Source organism: Scyliorhinus canicula, chromosome 12, assembly GCF_902713615.1.
Source record: "Scyliorhinus canicula chromosome 12, sScyCan1.1, whole genome shotgun sequence".
NCBI lineage: Eukaryota > Metazoa > Chordata > Chondrichthyes > Carcharhiniformes > Scyliorhinidae > Scyliorhinus > Scyliorhinus canicula.
In genome coordinates this window covers 16,259,000-16,279,767 of record NC_052157.1, presented here as the reverse complement: position 1 = coordinate 16,279,767, position 20,768 = coordinate 16,259,000, and the positions used below count along the sequence as shown (strand labels likewise).

The window sequence follows — 20,768 nt, the reverse complement described above, 5'->3', positions numbered from 1 at the left end:
ACATGTGGTGTAAAAATGCTTTGAATGGAAGATGTCCCATTCTTCTGTATTGCAGAAGATGTTATTTAAAAGCAACTGTTGAAAATTGTCGCAAGTGTTTCATTCCACTAGGGTGCCTAAATCTGCTTATAGTGCAAAGACTGACTATCTGGAGAATAAGCTTCTGGGTTGCAGCTTAGTTTGCACATTACTGGAAATAGGGATGTTGACCAATACGCCTATTCGGCTAGTTGGATGTCATTTTTAGTCTTGTCAACATTTTATGAAAGTTTAGGACTAATGAACTGTTGGAATTTTAAAATTGCAGTTTAATAACGTCGTCTCTTTAATACCGTCAGAGTCCACAACCTACTCCTGACAAATCTCTGAACTCTCCGAACAAGAACAGAGCCACTCAGAAATCTCCACGACCACCCCACTATTTGACACCGAGGAAGAAAGCAAGGAGCTCCAAGAGCCCAACAACAAGAAATAGCATCAATAACTACCTAAGTAAGGAGCCTTCACCATGGAAAATGGAAACCAATCCACAATTGCAGTCACCTAGGCGAAGTGAACGTTTGAACAAAGAAATGCCCAACAACAGTACTTCATCTCTGAAAATGAAAGTTCAATCACCATTTAAATCCCCTTCCGTGGTAAATGGGCATCTGATGCTGACATCGCCTTACAAGGACCATGTGTCAGTCAAACCACCTTCTAGACGGAGTGAGCGCCTCGCATCTCCTTGCAGAAACAGCTCAACAGTAAACATTCCTGCTATGTCTTCAAAGACTGTAGAATCTGCCACCCAAATAAAATCACCAAGGAAAAGTTTATCAGTGCTGAATAGTCCAGTAAGAGTAACCAAAAAACTATCGTCATCCTATTTAATTAATAGTTTGTCAAAAGATAAATCATCAACACCTTGTGCACCACAAAAAATAACATTGAGGAGATCTAAATCTGATGAGTCAGTCATCTCACGTACTCCAAAAATTTGCACACTCAAATCTTTGAAGAGGACTGCTGATACTTCATGCTCATCAGATCAATGGGAATCAAGTGCAAGTACTCCTTGTACACCAAGGAGTATCTGGAAAGTCAGTTTTCAAACGCCCCCGCAAACTTCAGTGATGACTAGATCTATGTATAATGTGCCTACACCAGATAGACTTTGTGCAATGCAGTATAAAAGCCCAGGAAGAAACAGAGGTGAACTTCATGTTACACCGTCAAAATCTGAGATGCAGACACCATTAAAACATAATGCAACACCATCTAAAAACCCAGTAAGGACACGATCAATGTTGAATGCAACACCCTCAAAATCAGGGTTGAAGACGCCATCAAAATATACAACATCGCCACCCAAAAGCCCAGTAAACACACGCTCTATGTTTAGTCTAACACCATCAAAGGTAGAGGTGACAGATGCATCAAAATATACGGCAACGTCTCCGAGAACAGGGACTTGGCTTAATGTTGCAATCTCAAAGGTTGATCCGAAGATGCTGTCTGAATATAATTCAACACCACTTAAAAGCCCAGTAATGACTCTGTCATCATCTCCATCTAGTTCAACACTTCCACATCTTAAAACTTCGCTCAGAACAATGTTTCCCTCTAAACATGAAGTGAGTATAGTGTCTAAATCAAGACCAATGCTTCAAACAGCACTCGGGTCTATGTCTAGGAGTGAAACAGATGTCGTATTGATGCAAGTGCCAGGAAATCGTGCCACCTCAATGACTAGATTAGACCAAATTTTAAAAACACCAGAGAAAAATAAGAACACACTTTGCAATCTACAGAGGAAGTCTCCAAAGAACCACAAGGCATTCAGTACATCTAACCTTGAGGGCAAACGTGCCTTGCAAGAATCCAATTTGTGGATGAGTATACCACAAACAAACTTTGAGATCCTTGAAACACGTTCGAGCACTGTGACCAACCACACCGTGTTGGACAGTTGGTCAGCAGCAACCAGTGATAACCTGGGGAATCTTGGAGAGGGCTGTTTTAATGCTGTTGTAGGATTAAATGCTTCAGATTCATTGTCTCACTCTTCTCCGAGCACAGTCTCGGAACTTGTTTCCAATGTCGGCTTCATAACGGAGAGACTGGATTCATCTTCGGCTAGTACAGCAGATTCTGGTACAGCTAACTCTCAAGCAGAAGAGAGCAGTGACATATCTCAGGTCAGACTCATACAAAGTGAAAGCTCTGGTTTGAAAATGAAATTTGCAGTGCTGAGAAAGGAGTCTGATTCCAGTGTTTCGAACTCTGACGTTACCGCTCAATTCCCCTTGCTTCCAAAAAAATCCATGTCTTATGAATTCCGATGGACGCCAGACAGGAGGCAGAGGCTAGCAGCAGCACAGCAACAGATACCTGAATGTCCCAGGAAAGTCTCAACTCCAAAGGGTCGGAATTGGCCACCGATGCCAACCTATGAGGTTGAGCTGGAAATGCAAGACTCTGGACTTCCCAAACTCCGATTCAAACGAACCAATTCTAGCACAGTGATTAGCCCACACCTGGAGCACTCTGCCACCAACATCTGTGATAGTCCTGTGTGCGTAAAGAAGAGTGGCTGTGAAAGCCCGTTAGGCGAGAGAAATCCGCAGTGTTGTGTTAAGCATTCAGGAAAAACAGAAGGAGGCCATATATCCCCATCATTTTGTCTCCATTCTTCCCACAACACTCCAGCAAAGGCTACGCCCAGAAAAGGTGGGGTCCAGACTTACATCTGCCAATCATATACTCCAACCCAGTGCTCCTCTAACACTTCCTCTCCATCACAAGCAGATTTGGGATTGGTCCCCTGGACTCCTTCTCCCACACACAAGATCAGACCCTCCCAAACACCAGATGCTATCAAGAACTGGCCACGGAGGAAGAAAGCAGCCACAACTCCACTTGGTGGGAAGTGGCAAAAGGGCCTCCCTACAGCAATGCAAAAGGAGGATAGCTTTTACACAGAGCACTACAACAACAAAGGTGTGCCTTTGGAGGAGATTGGTATCGAAGGAGTGAGCAGATTACAAGATCATTCCCCTAATATTGAATGGGATCGAAGATTTCCAGCTAGTCCAGAAGAAAAGTTGGGCCATCGGCCGAGAAAACGTGGGCGTAGTTTTATCTCTCCCACATCTGAAGAGAGAAGAGAAGCTAAAAAGCTCAGAAAATCAAATCTCGGTGCTCATTTTTCAGATACGACGTTTGCAGTGGAAGAGATGCAAAAGGAGCAGTCCCCACCCAGTTCCTTCTCTCCTTGTAAGACCTTTACATGGCAGAATTCAGTGGAAGAAGAGGTGCTTTTTGATAGCCCAGGTGATTGTCCTCCTTCTCCCAAAATTATAATTTGGTAAATGTAGCTCATCTCTGCTATTAGAATATGAGCTTTTGGGTGGGGTGATGCGTGGTATTGCGGCTCCAGATACTTACACATGAAACAAGCAGGGAAGTTTTGATGGAACTGTATAAAATGCTTGTTAGGCCACAGCTAGAGTACTGTGTACAGTTCTGGTCACAACACTAGGAAGGATGTGACTGCACTAGAGAGGGTGCAGTGGAGATTCATCAGGATGTTGCCTGGGCTGGAGTGTTTCCGCTTATGGAGAGAGGCTGGTTAGGCTGGGGTTGTTTTCCTTCGAGCAGAGATGGGGAGGGGGGGGGGGGGGGGGAGAACCTGATTGAGGTGTACAGAATTATGACAGACATGGGGAAAATGGGAAGAAACTTTCTCCCTTCGTAAAGGGGTCAATGACCAGGGAGCATAGATTTAAGATTAGGGGTAGGAGATTTGAGGCAAACCTTTTGCACTCGAGGGTGGTTGGAGTCTGGAATTCACTGCCTGAAAGCGCGGTGCAGGTGGGAACCCTCACAACATTTACCAAGCATTTAGATGAGCACTTGAAATGTCATAGTATATAAGGTTAAAGACCAAGTGCTGGAAAATGAGATTAGAACAGATAGATGCTTGATGGCTGGCAAGACACTATAGACCTAAGAGTCTCTTTGTGCTATAAAACTCTGACACTCTAACTGTTAATTATGATGTGGAGATGCCGGCGTTGGACTGGGGTGAGCACAGTAAGAAGTCTTACAACACCAGGTTAAAGTCCAACAGGTTTGTTTCAAACACTAGCTTTCGGAGCACTGCTCCTTCCTCAGGTGAATGAAGAGGTGTGCTCCAGAAACATATATATAGACAAATTCAAAGATGCCAGACAATGCTTAGAATGCGAGCCTTTGCAGGTAATTGAATCTTTACAGATCCAGAGATAGGGGTAACTCCAGATTAAAGAGGTGAATTGTCTCAAACCAGGACCGTTGGTAGGATTTCGCAAGCCCAGGCCAGATGGTGGGGGATGAATGTAATGCGACATGAATCCCAGGTCCCGGTTGAGGCCGTACTCATGTGTGCGGAACTTGGCTATAAGTTTCTGCTCAGCGACTCTGCATTGTCGCGCGTCCTGAAGGCTGCCTTGGAGAACTTATGATGCTTTGAGTTTGCTTGTGAGTTGGAGTATTATGTTTAGCAGAGGATTTGTCTACTTTGGAGGAGTTGCAACCTCAAATGCAACTTACTTTAACTGAAAATCACTAATGACATTATATCTAGTCCCTTCCTCAAAGTTCTGTATGACTGCATTTAATTGGTTATAATGTAGTTGCATGATGGCTAAGTTTGCAGTTAATATATTGCTAAAGCTGAGTGTAGTTAAACTGGAACCCAATTTGGAAGACCACTACAGCAATCCAAAGAGAAAATAATTGCTGATTCGGGTGTTGGTTAATATTAACTTATTAAATATGCATTAATCTTCTACAGCATGTAAAGTTTGGAGGTGAGATGTGACTGGAAAGGAGTGGATTCTAAACTTTAAAAAAAATATATAATTCATGGGATGTGGGCATCACTGACTTGGCCAACATCTAGTGCCCATCCCTAGGTACTTTTGAGAAGGTGATGGTGAGCTGCTTTCTTGAACCTCTGCAGTCCCGAACATACAAGTGCATCCACAGTGTCCTTGGGAGGGAATTTCAGGATTTTAACCCAGTGACAGGGAAGGAACGGTGATATATTTTCAAGTCAGAATGGTGAGTGACTTGGAGGGGAACCTCCAGGTGGTGGTGTTCCCAGGTATCTGCTGCTCTTGTCCTTTTGTATGGTATTTGTCGTGGGTTTGGAAGGTGCTGCCTGAGGTATCTTGGTGAGTTCCTGCAGTGCATCTTGTAGATGGAGCACAGGGTTGTCCCTGTTTGTTGCTGGTGGAGGGATTGGATGTTTGTGGAAGTGGTGGCAATCTGTGTCCTGTATGGTGTCTAGCTGCTTGAGTGTTGTTGGAGCTGCACTCATCCAGGCAGCTGGGGAATATTCCATCACATTCCTCACTTGTGCCTTGTAGATGGTGGACAGGCTTTGGGGAGCTGGGAAGTGAGTTACTTGGTGCATGATTCCTAGGGCGCGATTCTCCGCTCCCCACGCGGCGTGGGAGAATCGCGAGAGGGCCCCCGACAAAATTCATGCCCCCCTTGCGCGCCCTGCGATTTTCTCCTCTCCTCCCCCCCCGGCTCTGAAGAATCACCGCTCGCTGTTTTTCATGGCGAACGGTGATTCTCCGACCCGGATGGGCCGGGCGGCTTGCCGTTCGCGGCCGTTTCACGACAGCAGCAAACACACCTGGTCGCTGCCGTCGTGAAACGGGAGTGAGAAGCCCGTTTGGGGCTTGTAGGTGGCCTACAAGAAAGGAAACAGCACCACGACTGTGCTCGGGAGGGGATAGGCACGCGATCGGTGCCCACCGATCGTCGGGTCGGCGTCCAAATCGGACGCACTATTTCCCCTCCGCCGCCCTGCAAGATCAAGCCGCCACGTCCTGCGGCCGCGTCATTCTCGGCGCGACGCCCCTGCGGCCAAAATTTACGGAGCGCCGCTCCTAGCCCCGCCGGGAGGGGAGAATAGGGGGTGAGAAGAGACCGTCGTGAAACTCGGCCGAGTTCACGACAGCCCTCCCGATTTTTCCCGGGAGCGGAGAATTCCGCCCCTAGCCTTTGACCGGCTCTGGTAGCCACAGCACCACAGTATTTAAATGGCTAGTCCAATTCAGTTTCTGGTCATTGGTAAACCCCCCCTACCCCGGGATGTTAATACTGCTAAAACCATTTAGCACCCTCCCACACGTGGATCCTTATGAATCTGCCTATTCTGATGTCCTTGCAAGCAAACATGTTTAAAGGGAATCTGGATTCCAAGGAAGTAGATCATTTAGAGGTTGGTCGAGATGTGAAAAAGAGAGAATTGCAGGTACAAATATACAATATGGTACTATCAGTTGTAGCTAACCTCAGTCCCAAGCAACAGAGAACGAGCAAATGCAAGTTGAAAAGTGGAGGGGAGAGACAAATGCCAGAAGAATTAGAATTACACTAAAGAAATAAAATAGTTTATAATTGTGGTAATAAACTGAAATTACAACTAGTATTTAAATTCAAAACCAATTTATTGCAAGAAAGTAAAAAAAAAATATTTTTGTTTCAATGCTTTTAATTTTCTTCACTTACATTTTTTTAATAACCTGTCCACTATCTGCAAGGCACCAGTCAGAGATGTGAAGACTCTCCACTTGTCTGGTTGAGTGCAGCTCCCACAATACTCTAAGTTCAACACCATCCAGGACAAAGCCCAATCCACACACATTTCACGCCCTTCACTACCAACAAGAAGTGGCAGCAGTGTGTACCGTCTACAAGATGCCACGCAGGAACTTACCAAGGCTCCTAGAGCAGCACCTTCCAAACTCACAACCACTAGCATCTAGAAAGACAAAGTCAGCAGACGCATTGGAATGCCACCACCTGGAAGTTCCCCTCCAAGTCATTCAATATCCTGAAAATACATATAATTTTATATATATATGTATATTTTTTCCCCCGAATTAAAGGGCAATTTAGCATGGCCAATTCACCTACCCTACACTTTGTGGGGGTGAGACCCATGCAGACACAGAAATGTGCAAATGGACAGTGACCTGGGGCCGGGACTGTGTGTGTGTGTACCGACACATGGAGACTTCAGTGGTTCAGGAAGACAGTTCACCACCACATCTCGAGGACAATTAGGGACAGGTCATAAATGCTGGCCTAGCCAGTGTTGGCCGCATCCCGTCAATGATTTTTTTTTAATGGGTTGTGCGTGGAGAAAGGAATCAAAGCCCCAGAGGAAAGTACAGTACAGGAAATTCAGCTGTCTGAGAGTCTTGGTAACTGCTGGGTCAGAGTTCCACCCAGGGGCAGCAGGGTAGCATGGTGGTTAGCATAAATGCTTCACAGCTCCAGGGTCCCAGGTTCGATTCCCGGCTGGGTCACTGTCTGTGTGGAGTCTGCACGTCCTCCCCCTGTGTGCGTGGGTTTCCTCCGGGTGCTCCGGTTTCCTCCCACAGTCCAAAGATGTGCGGGTTAGGTGGATTGGCCAAGCTAAATTGCCCGTAGTATCCTAATAAAAGTAAGGTTAAGGGGGGGTTGTTGGGTTACGGGTATAGGGTGGATACGTGGGTTTGAGTAGGGTGATCATGGCTCAGCACAACATTGAGGGCCGAAGGGCCTGTTCTGTGCTGTACTGTTCTATGTAATCTATGAATGTTAGCAGAAATCACTCCCGGTAGGTCTCATAATTGATTAAATCGATGGATCATTTACAGTACGGCAGCTGTATTTTGTTATTGGGATGTGAGCATTGCTGACAAGGCCAGTATTTATTGGCCATCCCTAATTGCCCATGAGAAGGTATGATGAGGTGTCACTCAAACTGCTGCAGTCCATGTGCTGCAGGTACACCCTCGGTGCTGTTAGGGAGAGAGTTCCAGGATTGTGAACCAGCAACAATGAAGGAACAGTGATATAGTTCCAACTCAGGATGGTGTATGACCTGGAAGGGAAATTACAGCTTGGTGTTTCCATGCATCTGCTGCCTTTGTTCTTCTAGTGGTAGAGATCATGGATTTGGAAAGTGCTGTCTAAGGAGCCTTGTCCAGTCGCTGCAGTGCATCTTGTGGATGGTCCCATTATTATGTCAAAGCTAGTGAATGGAGTCAGTGCCCTATGAATAATTGGCAGAAACATACATCTGTAGTCCAGTGACCAGTCCAAAAATCACAATCAATCCTTTTTGCTATTTGGATGTTGGGGTTAGAATAGTTTGCACAGGGGTGTACCAAAGAAATATGCCAAAAATGACCCAAACTGCATATAGCAGCTGCTTTCTACCTGTGATTGTAATGCTTTTCCTTGTGTTCTATAGCAGTAATGTCACCAAGCTGTAAAGTTAAATCAGCCCTGTCTGCTAGTGGCCTGCTGGCACTCACTCGGTCACCGTTGTTGTATGCTGGGACAACACCTGCTAAGAAAAGACCTGGTACCAGAGGTAAAGTTCAAACTTCCTGTCATATCGAAGTGTTGTGAAATTATTACTTCTGCAATAATTCTATGGATCGAAGCTATCTTAAGCTAATGGAAAGGTGGGGAGAGGGAAGTCTTCCTGCTTTCTTCCTCCCCTCTTCGCTGTTGTCAAATTTTATGCCATTTAGTTGAGTTCTGTGTATCAATCTTTCATTGGTTGGGGCAGGTCGGTAGGTTTCTTTTTGGATCGGGGGTGTGGACAAATGTTAACCAAATAGAAAACAAATCACGTATGGCAATTTGGATGATTCGGTTCTAATTTGTCGCTGTAAACGTGGCAAATCTGTTCTTGCTCTGGGTTTCTATTGATGTAAGCTGCTCGATAACAGCTACATTTGTGCTGGCAGAACAACATGTCCACCATCCTGTTCTTATGTTCATCACAGCTGAATGTTATGAATTATCAGGCAATGATTTTCTGGTGAAAATGTTCACAAAACCTTTTCATGATATTTAATGAAATTTTTATCTCCGTTTTAAAAGCAGTTAATCTTTGGAATGGAGTTTTATTGTAACAAAACATGTTGGGTGGGATTCTCCATTCCTTTTTTTATAAATTTAGAGTACCCAATTTTTTTTTTTTCTAATTAAGGGGCAATTTAGCATGGCCAATCCACCTAGCCTGCACATCTTTGGGTTGTGGGGCCTAACACGGAGGGAACGTGCAAACTCCACACGGACAGAGACCCAGAGCCGGGATCGAACCTGGCACCTCGGCGCCGTGAGGCAGCAGGGCTAACCCACTGCGCCACAGCTCGATCCATCATTCGAAGTCCAGTGGTAGTCACATCTTCTCTCCCCCCCCCCCCGGGCCGCCAAGTGCAATCTCGATTTCTTCCGCTTCCCACCCCCTTTGGTCAAGCCCTCATCACACACCACATGCACACATACACATACACATGCACACATACCGTGCACACATACCCTGTTACAGCATTGCCAATGGTGCACTGCTGTCATGAAACCATGGCATTAACACCCTAGCTTGGCATGATGCACCCCAAGGGGGTAATGTGCCCCTCTGCCGCTGGCAGGGTTCACCATGGGTCCTGGGGATTGCTGAGTTTAGGCTGTGAGCGAGGGCTTGACTCCAGGATTAGGGACGGACTGCCCTTCCAGCCCTGGGCAACCTGAAGATCACCCATAGTGTGGTATTCTCATGCATGCTTTTGGGTTCCACATCAGGTATCATTTCCACATCATTTATCCACTGAGCTTAAAAGAGTTTTGTGAGGAAAGAACTATGCTCTTGATTGATTGCGCTGAATCTTTTACAGATATGTACGAGGATGCGCAGACAGAGAACTCTCCTAGCAAGAGGATAGCGATAGTTGGAGACACCGACCAGGATTACTCTCCTTTCACCAAAGTGCCAGTTCGCCGTTGCATCACCAAAACCTACTCCAGAAGAAAGCTAGTCAGCTAACTAGAACACCTCCATCTTGGCTTCTTCCTCTGCTAGTTTTGTTTTCTCTGGGATATAGGGTATGAAATGCAGCAAATATTTTGAATAATGGAACTGCTTTATGCTGTTCATTGTGGATGGAAAATGGCACTGAACGGGAATAACCGCGAGACGGTGCAACACTACATTCTAAATTGTACTCTTATGTTCACATGTTACGGTTGATTTTGAGCCTTTCATTGCTTTTATACGGTCAAATTCTTTGACTTTTTTTCACACATATTATGGATGTGTATCATGGCTGAAACTTGTCTCCCTTCCCCAAAGTGTTGGTCCAAACCTTGGCTCAGAGCAGCGGGACTAGTGGACGACGGGTTTGACCGTCTATGCCTAAATGCCATGGGCTAATTACTGCGTACCTCCACAAGAGTGCAGAGTACCTGGAAAGGGGGATTAATTCTTGCCGTGGGGTTAATATTGTACATTGGAAATGGGCAGATCAACTAAGTTGTTTTAAATATTTGAGTAGAAGGAGCAAATACAGTTGCTGACAGGAAGGTTGGTATTCAGAAAAGATGAAATCAGATGACTGAAGGTCCAACCTGTGATCAAAATTGCAGATTACAGTGGTAAAAGTGGGTGTTCAATCTCTTGATCTAATTGTTTCTGTTCCTCACATAGTACGGATAATCAGTCTGAAAAGTTTAATTGCTTCTTAACTTTTTTAAGTTGTCCTATCAAAATGCTGAGATACAATTTGATCTTTTTGCGAATTGCCCCTCTTGACAATTGTCATTTTTAATTTGAGAGTTATTTTACAGAAGGCGGCTAGACTTTTTGCTGGATTTTAGATTTGCCCGAAAAGATAATATTTAGATCTTTATGGGAAGGAATGTGGCCTAGACACATGTTGAATGCAGATCACTGAGTGATGTTTCCGATTTCTATTAAATAGCAAGTTATGTATAAAGTGTTACAAATTTAGGGGTGGGTGTAAAATTGAGTGTTTTTTTTTAAATTAAAGCTATAATCATTTTGTACAGGTCTTTGGTAAAATAAATGATGAATTTATCACCATGTACAGAAAGTATATATTAAACTGTTTTTAGATGTTGACTTGCTGAAGGTGCATTGAAGCAAATCAACTGATTTTTCAGGTGCTGACCCACCTGTTATGTGCATTCAAAATTTTGTTTTGATTATTTCAGCATTTGCAAATTTTTATTTTCTCCCATCAAGAATTAGAAAAAGACTTTTGTATTGTTCCCTATCAGAATCCCAGAACTACAGCACAGCAGCCATTGTGTCTCCTATAAAGCTATCCACTTAATTCCATTCCCTCGCTGTTTATTTTTCTAGACTTCTTTTTTAGAAGTTATTATGGATTTTGTACCTATCACAGGTATTGATCGAGTATTCCCTGTTCTAATAGCCCTCTTGCCTAACAAAAGTAAACCCCCACCATGTCTCTCTGTTAATTTGGTGCTTTACTTCAATCCATGCCCTCTGGTTACCAACTCGCTAACGACTGGAAATACCTCATCAAAACCCCTCATCAGTTTATAACACTTCTGTCAGATCTGTTAACCTTGTCTGTTTTAGTGAATTATCTCTTTAAAAGTTTCCGCAATGGTCATAACAATAATAATCTTTATTATTGTCACAAGTAGGCTTCCATTAAGGGCAGCACAGTAGCATGGTGGTTAGCACAAATGCGTCACAGCTCCAGGGTCCCAGGTTCGAATCCCGGCTTGGGTCACTGTCTGTGTGGAGTCTGCACGTCCTCCCCGTGTGTGCGTGGGTTTCCTCCGGGTGCTCCGGTTTCCCCCCACAGTCCAAAGAGGTGCAGGTTAGGTGAATTGGCCAGGCTAAATTGCCCTCAGGGTCCAAATTGCCCTTAGTGTTAGGTGGGGTTACTGGGTTATGGGGATAGAGTGGAGGTATGGGCTTGGGTAGGGTACTCTTTCCAAGAGCCGGTGCAGACTCGATGGGCCGAATGGCCTCCTGCACTGTAAATACTATGAAATCTGTTAAATTAACACTGCAATGAAGTTACTGTGGAAATCCCCTCGTCGCCATACTCCGACGCCTGTTTGGGAAGTGAATGGCTGAGTTGCAGTGGCATATGACAGTAATATTCCAGCTGTTCTGCTTGCAATACAACCCTGCAAAAGTAAGCCAAGACAAATGACCAATTAATTTGGTTTTTTTTAATGGTGTCGGTTAAGGAAGCAAGCCGTTATAATTTGATGGCCAGAATACAGTCCTGCTGACAGCTAATGATGCATTCTCCTCACAGGAAGTTTAGAGGAAAGGGTGTTCTGTGCCCTCGGTGTACGGAGCATGTTTACGTGGAAAGGATGAATGAAAGCATTTGGCTCCTGTTGAACAGTTGTCATAGGGTCGAGAGGCCAAATGATCCCACTTCTAAACTAATATCCATGGCGATTTGTGCCGTTCTAGCCACCTAACATTAAAGAATCATTTTGTTACTCAAACGCATTTTACTTGAAACTTGCTCAAGCTTGAGGTCAAGGATTTCAACACACCAAAAGAGCTTTTGGTTACCAACCTGACTAACTTTGTTTTCCTAATGTTAGGGAATGCGTACTGGGGACATGAGGTCACAGTAACCATTGCTAAAAGGCGCATGTGAGGATAACTCCTTCAAAGGATTAAAAAGTTGATTTTTGGTCGGTGCTAATTTATCAGGGTGAGCGAATGTATGGGCAGCCTACAATTCCCAGCCCTCTGGCTTCCTGCAAATATTCAAGCACCGAAGCTACTGTTGCTTTACTGAATCCTTTCTAGTGAGCTGATATCCTTTTGAAGATGCTTATTCTACAAGATGGGTGCATGTACATTTCCTTCAATCTATGGTGTATTCATTATTTGAGAACAGAAAAAGGTAAGACCATAAAAGATAACAAAGTAAATTAGTTGTGAACAAAGTTATAAAACGCACATACAACTGAAATCAAATGCCAGACTTTTGAACGTGCACATTTATTTAAATGCTGATCTATAACAGATGGGATGGGAGGCAAAGATAAACAATTCAGTTGAGACTTCTTGCCAGCTGAAGTGTCTCTGCCTGAGGTATTTTTGTTCTATCCGTTGACATCTAAAGAGAAATAAATCAGCATTTTGGGTCAAATCCCTACATCTGACCTTGAGACTGAACCTGAAATATTAATTGGTCTTCTTTCACCCCTCCCCTTGCAGTGTATTTGCACTATTGTTCTTGAGTAAGTAGCTGTATATTATATATATATATAATATATATATGTTTTTCTTTTATAAATTTAGAGTATCCAATTCTTTTTCCCAATTAAGAGGCAATTTAGCGTGGCCAATCCATCTAGCCTGCACATCTTTGGGTTGTGGGGGTGAGACCCATGCAGACATGGTGAATGTGCAAACTTCACTGACAGTGACCCAGGTCCGGGATCGAACCCCGATCCTCAGTGCTGTGAAGCAGCAGTGGTAACTGCTGTGCCGCCCCCTGTATATATATTTCTGTGTAGTTCATGCTAAGGGTTGCTTTACCATGAAACCAGCAGTGTGGGGAAGTTCTGCGTGTAGTTCTTGATAATACCAGCAGATGTTCCCCTATACCTAATCAAATTTGTTTAAACTTTCTCCATGCGTAAGAAGTTACTCTGTTTCTGTAACGCCTGCTCATTATGGTATTCTGACAATTCGAAAGATTTGGGTTAGTGTCACTGTTACATATACTCATATGTAGGGGCTGGTTTAGCTCACAAGGCTAAATCGCTGGCATTTAAAGCAGGCCAGCAGCACGGTTCGATTCCCGTACCAGCCTCCCCGGACAGGTGCCGGCCGGAATGTGGCGACTAGGAGCTTTTCACAGTAACTTCATTGAAGCCTACTCGTGACAAAAAGCGATTTTCATTTCATTTTTTTCAAGAGCTGCAATCAAATTGAAAGTCGATTCAGTTTGTGCTTTTGTTGGTTTGATTTTCTTCTTTCTTCCTTGTCTCCTTTGAGAGGGTCGGATTCATCCAGTTTACTATTCCATAATTGGTGGCATGCCCAGATTTTCACCCAGGAAGCTACATTTCATGTGTTGGTAGGTCCTTATAATTGTGGTGAAGTGTGGGAATCAGTGGGAAGGATGTAGTGGTCGCTTTTGTCACTGTTTTACGATTTGAGATGCCAGTAATATCAGGCAGCAGTGAGGAACCTGAGCTTGAAAGAAAACAAATAAATTGTCAATCTGATTCTAAGATGTAAGGGATGACAGCACTTTGTCTTAATTGGGTTCTTCCCTTGAATGTCCTCTAGAGGGCACACTTTGTTCAGTTTTGGCAATTGGACTCCAGAATATCTGGATTTTGCACATAATGGTTAAGTTATGTCTCCAACGGGGAATGTTTTATAAAAAAAAATGTTTTTTAATTCTCTAAATCTTTCCAAAAAAACACTTCCTGATTTTGCCTTGTGTCAGCTGAACTCTTGCTGCCCTCAATTGGTCCCACATTCCAGAGAGGAAATGTAGAACAGGGGTTTCCAGCTTCTGATTATTATCCAGTACCCTGGTACATAAGGACAATCACGGTCTAAAGCCATGCATGAAGAATACTCATAGGTGATTGTTACCAGTGTGGAGTTGCAAACGTTTATGGTTATAAAATAATTTGATAGATATTTTTGCTGACAGCAGATACCAGCATTATTGACCATTAATACAAGTTGGTCACTAATAAATACATTGGTCAAGTGACATATATCTCTGCTGGAGATACTAGAGAGGAGGGAAGAAAATTAGGCATCAGATTCTACATTTTTAGAGAGTTAGAATTGGTAAGAAAGTCTACCTTTTAAAATTTATTTTTTTCTGGAAGGGATTAAATAGTTTATTGGCAGAGTGTTGAACACTGGGGGGGGGGGGGGAGTAATGGTTTGGTATCATCCCCCAAACACCTTGTCATTCAGCAGTTTCTTTGTGCTGTTTTAATGGACAGTAATGCCAGCATCCAGGAATAAGATAAGGACTTAATTTTGTCAGCATGTTGTTGTCACAGTCATGGGGGAAAGGAGCGTGCCAGAGAAGTGTATCATAGGAATTTATTTCCAGCTGAATAGTTCCAAATAGCTCTGCCAGTTCAGTTTATGATTGAGTGAGATATGGAGTACAGGAGGCTTCACATTTTAAAAAATGTTTTTATTGTTTTTTTGGGGGGAAAAAACATGGAATAAACTAACGAGATAAAGCAAAAAACAGTTAGTCTATTTACATTTCATTGGTATAAATATAGACGGATGGCTTCATTTTCTGAGCCCTGTTTGTTTACTCCTATGCATTTCTTGAGGCTACATACATTTTATTCTGCATGTCATTGTGTGGGCACCTATGCCCTTCGTTGCGTAGGGTAGATTTCCCCTTTTGTTTGCTGTGGTGTGGGTGCTCACTTCGCCCCCCCCCCCCCTCAAAGAGGCTGGTGAATTGTTTCCACTTATGGAGGAATCCTTCATCTGATTCCCTAATTGCAAATTTAATTTTTTCCAGCTTTAGAAACTCTGCTAGGTTGGAGGGCCAGTCTGAGGCTTTGGGTGGTGTTGCCGACCACCATCTAAGCAGAAGCCTCTGCTGGGCAATCAGGGAGGTGAAGGCCAGGAGGCCGGTCCCTTCCCCATAAAGAGCTGTGGATGCTCTGATATCCTGAAAACTGCCACTGAAGGGCATGGCTCCATCTTTACCCCCACTACTCTGGACATGGCCTCGAAGAAGGTGGTCCAGAATCCGCTGAGTTTTGGGCAGGACCAGAACACGTGGGTGTGGTTGACCAGGCCCCCCTGGCATCGCTCAGACCTATCCTCCACCTCTGGGAAGAAACCGTTCATGCTTGTCATGGTTAGGTGCATCACCTTTACCTGTGTTAGGTTCAACGCTGCTAATGAGGTGGAGTTGACCCTGTGCAGAGCTTTGATCCAGAGTCCTCCCCCTCTCTCCCAGTTCTTCCTCCCATTTTTCTTGTGTTTGGAAGTAAATGTTGCTGCAATTACCGTGCCATAGCAAGTCCAGTGCCAGTAGTCAGTCCAATAGGATGTGTCTGGCTATCTGGGGGAACGCTGTGGTCTCCTTGAGGAATAAGTCTAGCAACTGCAAGTACTGAAGCTTGTTCCCTTTCGGGAACTTAAGCTTCTCTTTTCGCACCCCAGGGTAGCTACTCTACCGCCCGTGTACATGTCCCTCGCTGTTAGTATCCCTCTGTCCTCGCTCCACATTTTGATGGCGTGTTTATTTTTGTCGGAATAAATGTATGGTTCCTGCAGATGTCTGAGCTACTCCAGGACCTTAAAGTGGCTGCTACCACCAGGCTCCTTGTATTTGTTTGGTTGGGGGAGCTGGGAGTGAAGTGGTAGCCAGCGCTCAGCGGGATATCCCCATATAGGAGGCCTCCTCCATCTGCACCGTTCCGCCTCGAGCTCTCCCAAACACCCCCCCCCCCCCCCAACCCTCTGTTCGCTGCCCAGTGGTAAAATAGGTTTGGCAGATCCAAGCCTCCCATGCGTCACCCTCTTTGTAGGATCATTTTCCGAATCCTGGGCCTCTATCCTGCCCAGATGAAGGCAATGAGCAGTTTTATCAACCCAGGTGAAGAAGGATTTGTGGACAAAAATAGGGAGTGATCTGGATAGGAAGAGGAACCTTGGCAGCATGTTCATCTTTATTGTCTGCACTCTTCCCGCCAGGAAAGTGGGAGTGAGCCTCATCACCTCCAGCAAGCTGGACAGGTTGGGCTATCTGGATCCCCAGTATCTGAATCTGGTTTGGGCTAGTTTGAACAGTAGTGCCCCCAGCTCTTCCTACCCCTCTGGAGTTCACCAGGAGGATTTTACTCTTGTTCAGATTCAATTTCTATCCTGAGAAGACGCTGAATTCCTTCAGGAGTTCCAGTGCCTTGCCCTTAACAGCGAGACATTGAACATTTCCCGCAGTTGCGGGTCAAGTGCTGCGCGATCTTCCACTGGTAACCTGCCCGTTCCCTTCCCTGACTGCATGGAATGAATGCATTCTATGATCTCTTCTCGTCTTAATGGTGCTTCCAGTTCCTGCATCCTTTCCTACGAGTGGTACGTCCAGCCCGTCTAGGAATTAATTAATCTTCGAGTCCCACTCCTGGTAAGTTTGCGAAGGTCTCGTTGATTTTGTCTGAGACGACTATCCTACCACTCCCATTCCTTATCTGTGCTATCTTGAGGCAAGGAATCTCCACATATGACAGTAGCCAATACAGAGCAGACTGGTCTGAGGCTTATTCTTGTTCTAAATGATAGCTGATTTACCAGGACAGCGAGGCTCAAAAATATTGTGTATAGGTCATAAGTCCTGAGGTGAAAATCAACTATGAATCCTCATTGCTGCTATTGTTCTTTAACAGGTGCCCGTGCTGGATGAAAACAGGATCAGATTTGACTTATGACATTCTCATGTTTGCCAAGTTACAAAGAATCATTGACTGGGCTCGTAACACGTTGGCTGGCTCCTTAGGTGAGATAATAGAGACCTGGAGCCAGTGCTCATGAAGCCATCCCTTCAGGAAAGTCATAGTGGGTAAAACTATATAAACAAATCCTCTCTCTACTGTATCATTAGTACTAACTACACCTGTGAGCAGCTTGATCAAATTCTTGGAAAAGCTGCAGAATATTCATTGCAAAATTGGCTAACTGCGTGGAAATAAATGTAGTCGTACCTCTGAGCTTTCGGTCAGACCTGCAAAGCAGCAGTTGGTTTAACGGGCTACTGTTTTTTTAGAAACCTTTACAAGGCATAAGATGCAGTGTTATCCTGTGATGTTGGATGGTGTTGCTGTTCCAGCAGTTCTCCCTCACTGGGGTAGTGCGCATTAAGTGTTCCTGAAACTCGTGGTTTGGATTCTCCATTCCTCAGGCTAAGTGCTGGCGCCAACGGAGGATCTGTGGTGTTTCACAACGGGAAAATCGGCGAAAAACCCTCACCAATTCCGCTACCAGTGAGGAGCTAGCACTGGCACTGCGTGAAACACCGTGGACCGTGCAGAAAACAGTTGGCGCATCGCTGGGTCCTGTGCTGCACATGCGCAGGGCTAACAAGCTGCAGCCGCGCGCAAGCCTACCTCCCACATGCACCAACTGTGCCGGAAAAGATGGTCCTGGACCTTGTACCCGCCCACCCCAACAGTCCACCTCCCATCACACCCCCGAGCCCTGGCAGAAACAACCCCGGCCAGCGGCATGGATCTCAGCCGAGTGTGGCGGAGGGGGCAGCAGGGTAGCATGGTGGTTAGCATCAATGCTTCACAGCTCCAGGGTCCCAGGTTCGATTCCCGGCTGGGTCACTGTCTGTGTGGAGTCTGCACGTCCTCCCCCTGTGTGCGTGGGTTTCCTCCGGGTGCTCCGGTTTCCTCCCACAGTCCAAAGATGTGCGGGTTAGGTGGATTGGCCATGCTAAATTGCCCGTAGTGTCCTAAAAAAAGTAAGGTTAAGGGGGGGTTGTTGGGTTACGGGTATAGGGTGGATACGTGGGTTTGAGTAGGGTGAACATGGCTCGGCACAACATCGAGGGCCGAAGGGCCTGTTCTGTGCTGTACTGTTCTATGTACTCTCTCTCTCTCTCTCTGTCTCTGTCTCTGTCTCTGTCTCTCTCTCTCTCTGTCTCTCTCTCTGTCTCTGTCTCTGTCTCTGTCTCTCTCTCTCTGTCTCTCTCTCTGTCTCTCTCTCTGTGCCGCCAGCATGCCAGGCTCCCGACTGCTGAGACCACAAGTGGCCCGTGCTGTCGGAAAACGGCCAATTGGGGGAAGAGCATCATAGGTGGCCCCGTTAAGGACACTCCAACGGGGTTGTGACTGCACGTGACGTGCGTCCCAATGATGCCGATTTGAAGGGAGCGGGACATCAAACCGGTACCTGCCACAATTTCGGAGTCTGGTGCCATTCTCTGCCCAATCGCCATTCCCGATTTCGGCGTTGGGCAACAGAGAATCCCGTTTATGGTTTTTCGTTGGAACTTACAGAGCAAATGATTCATTTGCTTGATCAAACTTTTCCCTTGAATGTATGTCTCCTTATAGCCTACGTTTACCCCATAGCACATATTTCTTTTACAATGTGTTAGAAGAGACAGTGGGTTAGTGGTAACATTCCTGGGCTAGTAATCCAGTGACCTGGCTAATGCTCTGGGGATATGGCAGCTGGTGGAATTTGAATTCCGTTAATAAATCTGGAGCAAAAGCTGAGCTAGTCTCCGCAAAGGTGACCACAAAACTGCTGGTGATTGTTGTAAAAACACCTCTGGTTGATTGATGCCCTTCGGTGAATGAAATCTGCATTCCCTACCTGGTCTGGCCTGTGTGATCCCAGGAGGTGAACGTGCAGTGGTTCTCTATGGGAAAGGCATTGAGGGTCCTGGGGAATAAAAATCAATGGAGAAAGATTATTCACAATGCAGCTGTGAGGATGGATGAAAGAACAGAAAGGCATATATCTCTGGTGCACCTCATCAAGTTTTGGTAACCAACTGGTACATGAGTACTATGCCAACATCTCTATGCCTCACCAAGAAGTTTCTTTGAAACGTAAAGAAGTTTCCTCCGAATTGCCTATTAATTTGCTGATGACCTTTTATTGATGGCCTCTAGTGTGAGCGATACAACATGGCCCAAACCTCCGCGCCAACCTCTGAGCAGTAATTGGAATGCTATCCCAGGATAGCAGATAGAAAATTCAGATCTGATCAATTTCTAATAACCCCTCAGCTGAGGTCGAGGTTGGAGTTAGGTGTAATTTCTCCTCCTACAGATTGATTATCCAATCAATATTCTAGTCTAGCCTCGGGCAAAGTACTGGTGGCCAACTGGTGCCTCAATAAACGGGAGTTAATGATTGCAGGAACAAAGAGGGGAAAACTGAGTGGGGAATAAAAATGATTCCTGACATAAACAGTCATCAGTGATGCTGCATTGAGTTTGTTCAAAATTATTATCCTTTTGTGGCCCACAGAAATTAATGAAAAGTCCAACCTTCCATTTCCTCTGCTTTCAAACCAACATGATTTATTGGATTGTAATTGGGAGCAGAAAAATTGCTTGATGATTACCCCGGTCCAGGGCACTGAGACCAATTGTTTTATTTGTCTTCTGTCATCTTGGTTGAGATTGACCGGCTTGACTAACCGACTGGGAATTTAGCCGTGAGCCTTCCTGTTTTTAAAAAAGTTTCCAATTAAAGGCCAATTTAGCGTGGCAAATCCACCTAGCCTGCACATCTTTGGGGTTATGGGGGTGAGACCCATGCAGTCACGGGGAGAATGTGCAAACTCCACACGAACGGTGACCCACGGCCGGGTTCAAACCCAGGTCCCAGTGCCATGAGGCAGCAGTGCTAACCACTGCACATCGTGCTGCCCTCTTGAGCCTTCCTGTTCTGTCTGCTGAGTAACTCGAAGGAACCTTGTGGGAGAAGTGGTTCACTGTGCACGTTTTGTATCTGTGTATCATTGTCCCAACTTCTCTCTCCGTCCAAATAACCCCAACCACCTTCCAGTATGATGGCCCTGACCTGATCGCCAGTTTTAATAAGATTGGATTGGATTTGTTTATTGTCACGTGTACCGAGGTACAGTGAAAAGTATTTTTCAGCAAGCAGCTCGACAGATCATTCAGTACATGGGAAGAAAAGGGAATTAAACAAAATACATAATAGGGCAACACAAGGTATACAATGTAACTACATAAGCATTGGCATTGGGTGAAGCATACAGGGGTGTAGTGTTAATGAGGTCAGTCAATAAGAGGGTCATTTAGGAGTCTTGTGACATTGGGGATAAAGCTGTTTTTGAGTCTGTTCGTGCATGTTCTCAGACTTCTGTATCTCCTGCCCGACGGAAGAAGTTGGAAAAGTGAGTAAGCTG

General features: G+C 45.1%; 1 protein-coding gene and 1 long non-coding RNA gene across 5 annotated transcripts in view; one reads left to right on the top strand and one right to left on the bottom strand.

Annotated features, from left to right (window-relative positions):
* ticrr (TopBP1-interacting, checkpoint, and replication regulator) overlaps window positions 1–11,038 on the top strand; it is a 45,219-nt gene extending 34,181 nt beyond the window's left edge. The window contains exons 20-22 of one of the 2 annotated variants that reach the window (XM_038812931.1): window positions 339–3,315; window positions 8,291–8,410; window positions 9,723–11,038. In XM_038812931.1, coding sequence (XP_038668859.1) covers window positions 339–3,315; window positions 8,291–8,410; window positions 9,723–9,871 — 3,246 coding nt within the window. In that variant the 3' untranslated portion in view covers window positions 9,872–11,038. Of the gene's footprint in view, window positions 1–338; window positions 3,316–8,287; window positions 8,411–9,722 lie in introns of both variants that reach the window. The other variant, XM_038812930.1, reaches the window with a different exon arrangement.
* A 2,898-nt stretch (window positions 11,039–13,936) lies between these two features.
* Window positions 13,937–20,768, bottom strand: part of LOC119974205 — a 60,968-nt gene continuing 54,136 nt past the window's right edge. For all 3 annotated transcript variants that reach the window (XR_005462488.1, XR_005462490.1, XR_005462487.1), the window contains 2 exons: window positions 19,196–19,264; window positions 13,937–14,062 (listed from right to left, as the gene is read on the bottom strand). This is a non-coding gene — a long non-coding RNA (uncharacterized LOC119974205). The remainder of the gene's footprint in view (window positions 14,063–19,195; window positions 19,265–20,768) is intronic.